Below are 13,394 nucleotides of genomic sequence, written 5' to 3'. Positions count from 1 at the left end.
TATAAAATATCACTCTTGTCATCTCCCCAGAAAACAATAAACAGCCCTGCTCCAAATGACTGACTTATGTGAAAGCCTACATTAATAATTTTCATCCTCTTGAACCATTTTTGCTGGTTCTACAGCACTAATTAAATAAATCCCAGAGGTCACAAGGTAAGGATGAAATTCTCAGTAATTAATCTGCTCAAATTGTAACTCAGGCTGATATTCCTGATGTTACCAACGGATCCTGCAGCCTGCTGAAAATGCAGATATGAAAATAAATATTCTAGCACCTGCCAAGCTATAACCAACACTTGCCTGGCATTGTGATGCCCCAGGAATTGCCAGCTGAGGAACCAAGTGCTCAGCGTGGTGGTTGTGTGAGATTCCAGCACATGCAGGAAAGAGGGCAAAAAAACAAAGAGAAAAGCTTTTGACCTTTGCTCTGAGCTGAACCATGAATCAGCAAAACCAGCCAGAAGTTTCTGTACTCTCCAACAAGCACCTCAGCACATTTTAAGGCAGTTGTACTCATCATACCTCATGCCTGTGTGGTCAGAGAGGAGAATTCTCCTGCCTTACTCACAGCTGGTTTGGCACATCCACATCAGGGCAGCAGCCACCCTTTGGATCCAGAACTGCACACATGCTACCAAAGGGGAATAATATGGGAATTATGGCTCCACCAAGGCCTTCAAAGGCACAGATAAGACTGAATCCTGGGATCTGACCTTGCTGTTTTCTCAGATCTGCATGCAGCAGTCAGGAAGAATGGGAGAAAGGCACTCACAAGGAATAGAGGCAAGGAAATGTGCAGTGAGGAAGTTAAAGCAGAAGGCACCAGAAGCCCCTTGAAAGACCAAAAGTTGATCTCAGCCTTGCTAAAGGACTGGACCTGCTAATAAGAAAAGACTTGAGCACTGCCCTTAATCAGCTTTCTGAGGGCTAGAAATCATCCCTGTCATCAGTCTGCTCGGGCCCAGCAGTTTATTCTTCCCTGCCTCTGGTGCTAACCTCTGGGAATCTCTCCTTCCCAGCACCAGAAATCGTCTCTGCACAGCCCATGCTGTCATCTGAAACATCTGCTCCTCGGGCTTAATGAGACTGAATCAGCTTCCAAAATGGACAAGGCACGGTGTCAAGAAATTAAACCTTTAAGCTGCTGACGAGTGCAGCCTCTTGCTCCCATTACCAGGAGCAATCCTGCCTCACCTGACAGCTCTGCTCACGCCTTCCCCTCTCTCCCCAGGCACAGTTTCAGCAGATTCCTCCTCCTCCCCTGGCTGTCCTGCATCTTCTCTCCCCAGGAACCATGTGGAGCTGCAGCCAGAGCCAACAGCAAGGGGCTTCAGCGTGGTGACAGGGAGAAGCAGCTCCAGTTTCTGCTCAAGAAGCTGTGCCCAGGCTCCTCTAGCTCAGAATTTGTGTGGGCTGAGACCTCTGCTCGCTGTCTGTCTGCTGGGGTGATGACTTGAAAGACAAACTGTCCCACAAGTGAACTGTATTGTCATTTATGGAGCTGCCCCCTGTAGAGAGGCTGATAAATTAAGAGGGAAAACAACAGAAAGCCTTGGTTTTCATCCCTGAAACAGCCCTGCTGTTCCCCTGAGACTCTCACCTGAGTCTCAAGATGAGAGAAACCTGACTGCCCCTCTGCCAAGCCCACGCCAGGACATGCTCAGCTCCTCTGCAGCTCACTCTGCTCCACCACATCCCCCTTGTCCTTGAGGGAATGCAGTTGGAAAGCAAATCCTCAGCACCAGCAGGTGAGCACAGCTTGTCAGCCTCAGGAAAACAGGGGTTCACTTGTCCAGCAAGACCCTTGAGCCCTTCCCACCAGGGGAAAAGTGCAGGGAAATGGGGTCTCTGCCCCTCTTTAATTTCTGCTCCACAAGGACACACAAATGCAAGGGGAAGGGTGGCACAGGGGGTGCATTCCCACCTCGTTTTGAAGCTGAGGAGGTGAAACATATTTCCCTTTATTGGAAGAGTAGGAATTAAGGATTATGTGTGTATGAGATGCCTGTTGCAATTCCTCCAAGAGGAAGGCAGAAAAATCCCACTTCATGCTTCCTCCCAGAGGGCAGGCAAGGAGAAATTAAATATAAAGCACAAGATAATCTTTTCCCTAGTGGAGAGGACAAGGGTCACAGTGGGACAACCCTTGCTTCCATCATTCCACACTGAAGATGAGGACCAAAGACACATCTGTGGGGAGGAGAGAGTGGACAAACATCTGATGTTTCCACTTCTGAAGGAAAGGTGTGCAGGGAGGGAACTGGGAGAGTGCTGAAAGCAAATACCCACCCTCACTCACCCTCTGCTTGGGAAAAGCAGAGCATGAGAAGGTTCTCTGCCACTTTCCCTCCCACTTTCTTCCACACATGCCAAGAACCGAGCAGATGCCCAGACCTCCCTTTTCCAAGTCTCTGGTGCCAGGTGCATGCCCCAGATCGTGTCCTACACACATGCTTGTGTGCTGAGGGGGAGCTGACAAGGGGAAGATGCTCAGTCCCTGTGCTGCTGGAATGGCTGATGTGCTCAGAACACCCTGACTGGGGGTACCGCTCATCCTCGGGCAGGGGGATGGCCCAGAGTCCCCTCTCTCAGGGATGCCCGAGTCTTTTCCCTCACAATGTCCCTGAGCCTCGGAAGGCGAATTCCCACTCCCTCCTCGCTCAGGGACCTGCTGGAGATGCGCACCGCGAGTTCTCTCTCCCTGGATGATTTATCCTAAATCCCCTATACAGGAACACACCGGCAGTAAGAGTGACCGGGGCACCAAAGGCCACCCGGTGTCTCACCCGGTGTCCCCACGGCGGGGTCACCCAGCGCAGGCTCCGCGCTCACGGGGGATGCTCAGACTCCCTCCCGGGGACCACGGGGCACCACGACCACCCTCCCTCCGCCTCGGCACGGCGGCACTCACGGTTCCAATAGACGGGGTAGCTCTCGGCGCTGGCCACGTCCACCTCGTAGAGCCCGCTCCTCACGCACACCGGCTCCACGGCCGCCGGCTCCCCGCCGCCGCCGCTGCCGCCCAGGGCGCGGAAGGCCAGCTCGATGCGCAGCGAGTCGTAGCCGATGAAGGGCTTCCAGGTCTTGCGGTCCTCGCGGTAGAACCAGCGCACCTCCTCGGCGCCCAGCTCCCGCACCACCTCATAGCGGGGCCGGCCGCCGCCCGGCCGCCGCCTCTCGGGCAGCGCGCTGGCCGCCAGCGAGAAGCCGCTGCCGCCGCTGTCGCTGCTGCCCAGCCCCGCGCCCTCGCCCTCGCTGCCCTCGCCGCCCGTGCCCGTCGAGTACCGCAGCGACGCGCCGGACTCGGCCGAGTCGAAGTCTCCGGCGGCGGCCTCGTCGCTGAGGCTGCGCTCCCGCGGCGGCGCCGCCGGCTCGGGGTCGCCCTCGGAGGAGGAGGTGGAGAGCGCGGCGTGGAGCGGCGGCTGCGGGCGGCGGGGCGGGCGGGCGCGGGCAGCCGCCACCTCCTCCTCCTCCTCCGCCGCTTCCTCCTCCTCGCCGCGGCTCGGCCGCTCGTAGCCGCCGCTGCCGAAGCCGCCGGCTTGGCCGGGCAGGTGACGAGCGCCCTGCGGCGAGCCGGGCTCGGGGTAATCCATGCCGCAGCGCGCCCTGCCCGGCGGGGCCGCCTGGCCTCGCCCCGCCCGCCCCCGCCCCCGCCCCCGCTCCCGCTCCCGCTCCCGCTCCCGCCCCGCTCCGCCCCGCGCCGCTCCCGCTCCGCGCCCCGGCCCGGCCGCGCTGCCGCAGCCGCCGCCGGCTCCGAGCGGGCGGGGGCGGCGCCGCCTCTCGTCACGCGCGGCGCGACGCGGGCGGGGGCGGAGCGGCGGCGGGGCGGGCACGGAACGGAACGGAACGGAACGGGGACACCGAGGGGACAGCGGGAGCGGGGGACACTGTGCGGGACACTGAGAGCGTGGGGTGAGGTGTAGGACACTGAGAGTGACACGGACACTGAGAGTGACACGGACAGCGAGGGACACTGTGCGGGACACTGAGAGTGTGGGACACGGTGTGGGACACTGAGAGTGACACGGACAGCGAGGGACACTGTGCGGGACACTGAGAGTGTGGGACACGGTGTGGGACACTGAGAGTGACACGGACAGCGAGGGACACTGTGCGGGACACTGAGAGTGTGGGACACGGTGTGGGACACTGAGAGCATGTGACACTGAGTGTGTGACACAGACAGTGGGTGACACAAAGAGTGTGGGACACTGAGAGCTTGGGATGTAGTGTGGGACAGTGAGCATGTGACACAGCAGGTGACACTGAGAGTGGAACAATGTGAGTGTGACATAGTGTGGGATACTGAGAGTTTGGGACACTGAGAGCATGTGACACTGAGTGTGTGACACGGACAGCAGGTGACACTGAGAGTGTGGGACACAATGTGGGACACTGAGTGTGTGACTCAGACTCAGAGTGTGGGACAATGTGAGTGTGATATAATGTGTGACAGTGTGACACTGAGTGTGTGACACAGACAGTGGGTGACACCGAGAATGTGAGTGTGACAGTATGACACTGAGAGCGTGACAGCCTCTGACACTGTGTGTGACACTGAGTGTGTGACATAGCATGTGACACTGAGAATATTGGATGTAGTGTGTGACACTGTGAGTGTGACAGAGACAGCATATGACACTGAGTGTGTGACATAGTGTGTGACACTGTATGTGACAGATACAGGGTGACGTTGAGAGTGTGTGGCACACAGCAGGTGACACTGTGTGTGAGATAACATGTAAAACAGTGTGACAGAGACAGTGTGTGGCACTGAAAGTGTGACAGTGACACTGATTGTGTGACATAGCATGTAACAATGAGTGTGACAGAACAGTGTGACACCATGTGACATAGCGTGTGACATGGTGAGTGTGTGACACTGAGAGTGTGTGACATAACGAGTGACAGTGTGGCACAGAGTATGACACTGTGTGACACCAACAAACACAATGTGTAACACTGAGTGTGTGACATCTTCAGACACAGAATGTCACACCCTGTGTGTGACATGGCGTGTGACACTGTGACGTGCTCAGAGTGTAGAACTGTGTGACACCCTCAGACACAGCCTGTGTCCCTGTGTGTGTGTGACACCCTCAGACACAGCCTGTGTCTCTGTCCTTGTGTGACATCCTACAGCCTCATGGGGGATTGAGGAGGGAAGCAAGATACCCCCAAAACTCATCTGCTGCCTTTTGGGGTTCCTGATACCCCCCAAACTCCTCTGCTGCCTTGTGGGGTACTTGATACCCCCCAAAACTCATCCTGCTGCCTTTTGGGGTTCCTGATACCCCCCAAACTCATCCTGCTGTCACCCTGCACAGGAGCACAGGGCCAACAACCTGGAGTCACCCTGGTGGGAAAGAAACCCCAATGCTCCCCCAGAACTGAAGAAGGTGGGGTTCACCCGTGCTTGTTTGTGTGTGTGAGAGAGAGAAAGTTGCTTCCACCTGCAATCCACACCTGGTAATCAGCAGTAGGGGGTGTTGAAACGCTTGTCTGTGTGATAAAACACCTGGCAGCCCTAAAGGAGGAGGGAGGGGTCCCAGGATTTAGAGCTGTGTGGGACAGCTCCCCACCCCAACACACACCCCAGAGCTGGTGAGGGGCAGCCGTGGATCAGCTCCAGGTGCCCCGGCACCTTTCCCAAGGGCTGAGGGCTGGTGTGGGAAGCAGAAACACACCCTGGCTTACTGGGGTGGGGTCACCTGTTTATGAGACACCCCCCACTTTTTGCAACATGCCCTGGAGGGAGGAGAGCAGAGTGATACTGCTGTCTTGGGGACATCTGGGTGGGCAGGCAGCTGATAGCTGCACCTCTGTCACCCCTGGGTGTGCAGTGTCCCTTCTGGGTGTGCAGTGTCCCCTTGGGGTGTGCAGTGTCCCTGTGGTATTTTCAGGGACCCCTGACAAGGGAAGGAATGATGAACCTGACTCCATGATATTAGAAGGCAAATTTATTATTTTATGATCTATATTGTATAAAAGAATGTTGTACTAAACTATACGAAAGAATACAGAAAGGATACAGACAGAAGGCTAAAAAGATAATGATGAAAACTTGTGACTCTCTCTTCAGAGTCTGACACAGCTTAGCCCCAATTTGCCATTGAGTCAAAACAATTCAGAGCAGAAACCAATGAAATAATTGGTTTAAAACAATTGTAAACATTTGTACATTTCAACATGTACATGTTTACATTGTACATTTACAATTGTAAACAATTGTAAATTGTTCACCACGTGTTAGTAAACAATGCCTAAATCACATTCCAAAGCAGCAAAACACAGGAGAAGCAAACCAGATAACTATTGTTTTCATTTTTCTCTGAGGCTTCTGAGCTTCCCAGGAGAAAAATCCTGGGCAAAGAGATTTTTCAGAGAATGTGACAGTGACATGTCCCCACACACACACACACATCACAGCCAGGCCAGGCTGCTGCTCTGTGCCCACGAGCCAGACACAGCCCACAGAACCATGGAATCATTTAGGATTGAGTCCCCACCTTGTCACCCAGCCCAGAGCCACGTCCAGTCCTTCCTTGGACATTTCCAGGGATGGGGACTCCATCATCTCCCTGGAGAGACCATCCCAATGCCTGACAAGCCTTTCTGTGAAGAAATTCCTCCTAATATCCAAACTAAACCTTCTCTGGCACAACTTGTGGCAGTTTCTCCTTGTCCTGTCTCTGTTCCCTGGGTGCAGAGCTGGCTGTGCCCTCCTGACAGGAGCTGTGCAGAGCCACAAGGGCCCCCCTGAGCCTCCTTTGCTCCAGGCTGAGCCCCTGCCCAGCTCCCTCAGCCTCTCCTGGTGCTCCAGACCCTTCCCCAGCCCTGTTCCCTTCTTTGGACATGCTCCAGCCCCTCAATGTCTTGTTCCAAGAGACCCAGAGCTGTCCCCAGGGCTGGAGGTGCCTCAGCAGTGCCAGCACAGGGGACAGTCACTGTCCTGCCCCCATGGCCACTCTGTGCCTGGTACCATCCAGGTGCCCTTGCCCTTGTTGCCCACCTGGGCTCACTCTGGCTCATGTTCAAGCAGCATCTCCAGATCCTTTCCCACAGGTCAGTTCTCCAGCCTGGAGCAGTCCATGGGGTTGTTGTGACCAACAGCCTGGCAGGGGCTGTAGCTGAGTGCACTGATTGAACCCCAGCCCCACCTTCCCGCACCTGCACACCTTTTCTAGGGCATATTCACATTTTCTAGGGCAAGAACAGGGGAAAGGGGATGGCTGGAATCCACCTCTGCATGTGAATCACCCTGTGCTGGCTTATGGTGGAAAAGACATAAAAAAAAAAGACATAAAAAAAAGATATAAAAAAAAACCAGTGTGTGTGAGTGTCCTGTACATCATTGTGCTCCCTCCCCTCAAATCTGTGTGTGTGATTCTCCTGAATTTTCAGCAAAACCCCTCTCACAGCCCCACTGTCAGCTGTGGGGGAAATAAAGCAGGGTACAGAGCGTGTGTTCCCTAAGTCCCCCTTCTCCCACACATCCTCACTGTCTCCATCCTCCAGCCTGCAGTGACAAGGGGACTTCTGTGCACTGCACGGTGCTGGGTGTCCCAAAATAGGCTCGTGCTCCACCTCCTACGTTCTCTTTCAGCTGGGGAATCCTGTTAATGGAGTGTGTTAAAACCCAGAGAGAGACCAGAATGAGTTCAGGCTGGAAGGGGAGGTGAAGCTTTTAAAAATGTTCACTGCTGGCGTGGTGTTTCCCTGAGTCATTGAAATCCTGCTGAAATGCTGCACACGGATCCTTGGGTGCATCAGCAACACCTTCCAACCCTAAAAGCTCCAAGAACATCGTGAAGAATTCAGCTGAAGGAGCTCTGAGCATGCCTCTTCTACCTTTCCAAATGGAGAAAGAGGGAAAAGAGAGGAGACAAGCAAGGAACAGGCCAGGAGCCAGGGGAGGAGGCTGTGCCAGGTTGTTTGGCCCCATTGTTTTAGCAACTGGGACATGATCTGTTTGTTTAACTTATCTTTTGCATTCCTAATGAGCTGCACGAGGTAACCTCACCCTGAAGCCTTGTCCCAGATTTTTCTCCACAGTGGAGAAGGAGAAGGGAATGTTTCATTATGTTGTGGATTGATTTTAAGACACTGATTGTGGGACTCTCACTTTTTATCCCCATTTCCATCAATGCCAGTGTGATTTCAACATCTTTTCTCCTCTGACAAGTTTTTCACCCTTCATGTCACCCTACTCACATTCTCCTTCCTTTTTCTCCTTGTCTGAGATCAAGGGGAAATTTTCCAAATGGACAAGGGGGCTCTCCAAATGTTGTTTACCTGTCTTATGTATTCTCTCAGATCATGGAATGGTTTGGGTTGGGAGGGAAATTCAAAATAATTTTGTTCCACCTCCTGCCATGGCAGGGACATCTTCCTCTGTCCCAGGCTGCTCCAAGCCCTGTCCAGCCTGGCCTTGGGCACTGCCAGGGATCCAGGGGCAGCCACAGCTGCTCTGGCAATTCCAGCCCAGCCAGGAATTCCCAGTTCCCAATCTCCCACCCATCCCTGCCCTCTGGCACTGGGAGCCATTCCCTGGCTCCTGTCCCTCCATCCCTTGTCCCCAGTCCCTCTGCAGCTCTCCTGGAGCCCCTTCAGGCCCTGCCAGGGGCTCTGAGCTCTCCCTGGAGCCTTCTCCTCTCCAGGATGAAGAATCATAGACTTGAGCCCCAGATGTTCCTCACAATCATCATCATCACGAAGCTGAACCATAGCACAGAGAGCTGTGATGTGACTTTTCTTCCTTGCAGACCTATGAGGACACATGGCCTCAAAACCAGTTTATTAAAGGCAAAATTAAGGGAACTCCAGAGCCTGGAGCCCCTCCTGAAGGATTTCTTGTGGCATTCACATTTTCTCAAAAAATCCCTTTGCCCAGGGTTTTTCTCCTGGGAAGCTGAGAAGCCTCAGAGAAAAAGGAAAACAATTCTTACCTCATTTGCTTCTCCTGTGTTGTGCTCACATGTGGAATGTGTTTGGAGATTGTTTACCCACAGGTGATTGTTCCAATGGGTTCTGCTGGGAGTTGTTTTCACTCTTTGGCCAATCAGGGCCAGGCTGTGTCAAGACTCTGTAAAGAGTAATGAGTTTTCATTATTATCTTTTTAGCCTTCTGTAAGTATTCTCTCTGTATTCTTTAGTGTAGTATATTATTCATTAATATAATATAGTATTATAAAGTAATAAATCAGCCTTCTGAGAACCTGGAGTCAGGTTCATCATTCCTGCCTGCGTTGGGACATTCCCTGCAAGTACAATATTTCTGATGGATTTCACTTTGATTTTGGTAGGTCTTGGTTGGGCTGGGCTGGTATGAATGATGTTGGAAGCCCACACTTCTCTCATTTGAGCTCAAAAATGGATTATTTCCCCATTTTTACTTCTGGCAGCTCTGAGGTCACAGATGTGGAAGAGCTTGAAACTTTCTGGCATGACATGGGATTGGGCTCCATCAGCACAGAGTTACATGAAATGAAAAACAAGACCAGAAGTCGAAATTTCATTTACCATCAGAAAGGGAAGTTTTCCTTTGAGTGGAATAAATCTGGAAGTCTTAAAGCCAAGTTACCTTGATTTTGAAAAGTCATTTATGGAGCATTGTGAATTTCCATAGAGGTCCCTTCCAACTCAGGATATTCTATCCTAAGATAAAGAATGGTGGATCCTGGAATCCTTTTATAATGAGACCTTCATAGAAGACTTCAACTTATATTTACATTTATATTTATAATTATATTTATATTTATAGGTGTATTTATATTTATATTTATATTTATATTTATATATTTAGAATTATAATTATAGTTATAACATTATAATTATATTTAGTTATTTTTACTTATATTTATATCTAATCTATATGTCTATTTAATTCTATATTTATAGTCATATTTATAGTAATGGTTATATTTAATAGTATATTTATATTTATAGGAATTTATTTTTATTTTTATTTTTATTTTTATTTTTATTTTTATTTTTATTTTTATTTATCAGTGTTTTCTCTCTGCTGAGTTAACACAGCTGGGAATTTCCTGGGAGGGGTAAGGAGGACCATAAGAAGCTCCTAAGGATCTCCCTTTGTCCAAGAGGAAAAGTAGTGAGAATGTGTGTAACTGAAAGAGTAATGCACTGCAAATCATCTCTGAATACCCACCTATTTTTTAATGTTACTTTAAAAAGAACTTTGTACAAGAAATGGACTTCTCCCTGGAGGGATTTAAAACCCTTGTGGATATGGCTTTGGCAGTGCTGGGGGAATGGTTGGACTCTGTGATCCCAGAAGGCTTTTCCAAACTTAATGATTCCATGACTCTGAACTCATTTTACCACATTCTTCTAATTTTCCTCATTGCACCATTTTATTTACAAATAAACTGCTCTGACCAGTGCAATTTTAAGTAGCGAAATATTTACAGTTTGGAAACACTCTCATGATGGGAGCATCTTTTATTTTCCTGCAGTTCCTACACAGAGCACAATGAATGGCACAAGTGCTTGCAGGAGTCCATTAGAAACAGCCTTTACTCATTGATGAATCCTTCATTTCCAAGCCACTTTAAGACCTTTCCATTAGCTATTTTTAAACCATTTGTTATGCACTCACATTGATCTTGTCCATTTTTTCCCCCTCAAATCAGGGTATTGCACAGCCCTGAGCCAACACCACTCCTGATAACAACTGTGCCTGTGATTTTATTAAAGAACAAGATGAAGTTTGTTCTGTGACAGGAACCATTTGCCATGAACACTGCTGATTGCTGCCCCATCACATCCCCACTCTCCTTCTCCTTCTCAGCTGCTAAAAACCACTTCATCACCTCAGGCTGGACGAGCCAGCCTGAAACTTTGTGGACTTACCTGAGTCACGCTCTCCAAATATTGACTCATTGCTGTTTTTCTTCTTAGAAAAGCTCTCCTGGGCTGTTCATAAACTCTCACATTCCCACCTGGTGTGAGAACAGCCAGCTCTGCAAATGATGACACACATGTCCTCTAGACTCAAAATGTTAGTTGTGCTTTTGATGTTTTTTTTTAAAGTTGCTTGGGTAGGAAGCATTTCATCATCATTATATAACAGGGACATGGCACTCAACTTTGTCCCAAATACAGGCAGGAAATATTTATCAAACACTTCTGCTTTTGTTCTGTTTTGTTTTGTTTCACAGCTATCCAAATATATTTGGATACACAGAGAGTGTTGCAGTATTGGTAACTGGACTCTGCTAAAATATTGTTCATCAAATTAAGCAGAGTTCCAAGAAATCTTTGAGTACAGTGTGATAATTTCTGCACAGGGAGCATTAACTGTGTGGCTGGTTTAGAAAGGATGTTGGTCAACTGGTTTAAAAATCCCCTTTGTGAGTATTTTCCTCTGCTGCCAGACATGTGAGGCTTGTCTGTCTACAATTTTTTTTCCTTGAACACCAGCACTATTGGCACTGCTCTTATGCCAAGGTCAAAGTGCCTTTTGTTGGATCTGAAATGTTCTTCCAAAGGCACAGATCCACATTCCTTTACTCCTATTCCAAGCAGCAGCAGAATATCCCCCTTGCTCCAAAAGACAAGGGTTAGGAAGCAAGGAGAGGTCATTCCTGGGATATCAAATCCTTTCTCCCTCAATGCAGCTTTGTTCAATTGTGCAGCCTTTTTCTTCCTTCTTTTTCCCCCTCCATTGTTCCAGGGCAAACAAAGGAAGAAATCAATGATCCCTGACAGAAATATTTGCTTTTTCAGGCTTTGATCTGGAGAAATCCTGGTGTTAAGAGCTCACCTTTGTGCAGGTGAGGCTCATGGAAAGCCAGGCACAGAGAGATTCCTGGCAAAGGAGCTGGAGATGTGCTGCTGCTGTGGGCTCAGCCACCACTCCAGGCTCCTCCTCACCTCATCCTGGATCTCCAGGGTTGTGGATTTTGTCCTTGGAGTAAGGTAACCTGGACAACATGACAAAGTTGTTGGGATAAGGGAAGAGTTTCTGACTGTGAGCCTGGAAAATAATATTGTGAGAGAGATGTGGGACATGAATTATTGCTCCCTCTTTTTCTAAAAAAAAATGGCCCTGCATTGTCCCCCTGGAAAGAAGGGGACAAAGATGTGAAAGGTAGAAAAGCTTCAAATGTGGGGCTGCACTCAATCTTCTAGCCAAAACCCCTTGAGCATTTTTCTGAGGATTGCTACAGAAAAGTTGGTTGCAAGGCAGGCTCACAGAGGTTAAAATACCTCTCCCATAAATGGGATTGCAATCCAGATGCATGTGGTATTTTCAGGGTCCCCTGTGGCAGAAAGGAAATGATGACTCCATCTTCTTAGAAGGCTAATTTATTATTTTATGATATTGTATTATATGAAAGAATGCTATACTAAAACTATACTAAAGAATAGAGACAGGATACAGACTGAAGGCTTAACAAGATAATAATGAAAAACCTGTGACCTTGTCGGAATCTTGACACAGCTAGACCATGATTGATCATTAAGTAAAAACAATTCACCTGTTGGATAAACAATCTCCAACCACATTCCAAAGCAGCAAAACACAGGAGAAGCAAATGAGATAATATAGTTTCCTTTTTCTCTGAGGCTTGTCAGCTTCCCAGGAGAAGAAATCCTTGCGAAGGGATTTTTCCAGAAAACATGACAGTGACAGATGCATGTCTGGGGTCACAGAATGTCAGAGAGTCCCAGACTGGTTCAGGTGTGAAGGGACCACTGGAAACCACCTGGCCCAAGCCCCCTGTTCAAGCAGGGCCCCAGAGCCTCTTGGTCAGGATTGTGTCCAGGTAGCTCCTGGATATCTCCAGTGAGGGAGACTTCAAAACCTTTCTGGGCAGCCTGTTCAGTGCTGGGTCACTGCACGGTAAAATTCTTCCTCATATTCAGATGGAATTTTGTGTTCCATTCTCTGGATGATGCCTCTTGTCCCGCTGTTGAGCACCACTGAGAAGAGCCTGGTCCATCTCTGGTCCCCTCCTTCAGGTTCTTAAAGCCCTTCAAACCCTTTAAACCCTTCATGCCCAGGTACCTCTCCACTTCTGACAGAACATTGAGGTGTCCCATGTCCAGAGATGCCAACTCTGTGAGCAGGGTTAGGTGATGCCATCTCACTCCTAAGCTATGTCCCTTCTTTGCAAACTGCTCTTCCAGGAGAGCTTTGTCACCTGTTCCTGGCCCTGGGACTGGGGAGTTGCCAGTGTTAGAGGGGTTGTTATCATTGATTCATTTTCCTTGCTGGAGATGGTGAATAGATGGATGAAAATAATGAAGAAAAGTGCTCCTGGTGTTTTCAACCAGCTGAAACAGGATGCAGAAATTCCTCAAAGCTTCACTTTCTTCAGGTCTTTCTTTTAGCCAAAGCCCTTAAAATAGAATCTGAGATT

At 49.7% G+C, this 13,394-nt stretch overlaps 1 protein-coding gene across 1 annotated transcript in view; it reads right to left on the bottom strand.

Moving 5' to 3' along the window:
• The window catches only part of DDHD1 (DDHD domain containing 1), a 66,918-nt gene extending 63,322 nt beyond the window's left edge, over positions 1–3,596 (bottom strand). The window contains exon 1 of the mRNA XM_059475022.1: positions 2,915–3,596. Coding sequence (XP_059331005.1) covers positions 2,915–3,596 — 682 coding nt within the window. The remainder of the gene's footprint in view (positions 1–2,914) is intronic.
• Positions 3,597–13,394: the final 9,798 nt, after the last annotated feature.

The sequence above is a fragment of the Ammospiza nelsoni genome, chromosome 6 (genome assembly GCF_027579445.1).
Source record: "Ammospiza nelsoni isolate bAmmNel1 chromosome 6, bAmmNel1.pri, whole genome shotgun sequence".
Classification (NCBI taxonomy): Eukaryota; Metazoa; Chordata; class Aves; order Passeriformes; family Passerellidae; genus Ammospiza; species Ammospiza nelsoni.
The sequence above is the reverse complement of the archived record's forward strand: the minus strand, read 5'-3'. Positions and strand labels throughout refer to the sequence as shown.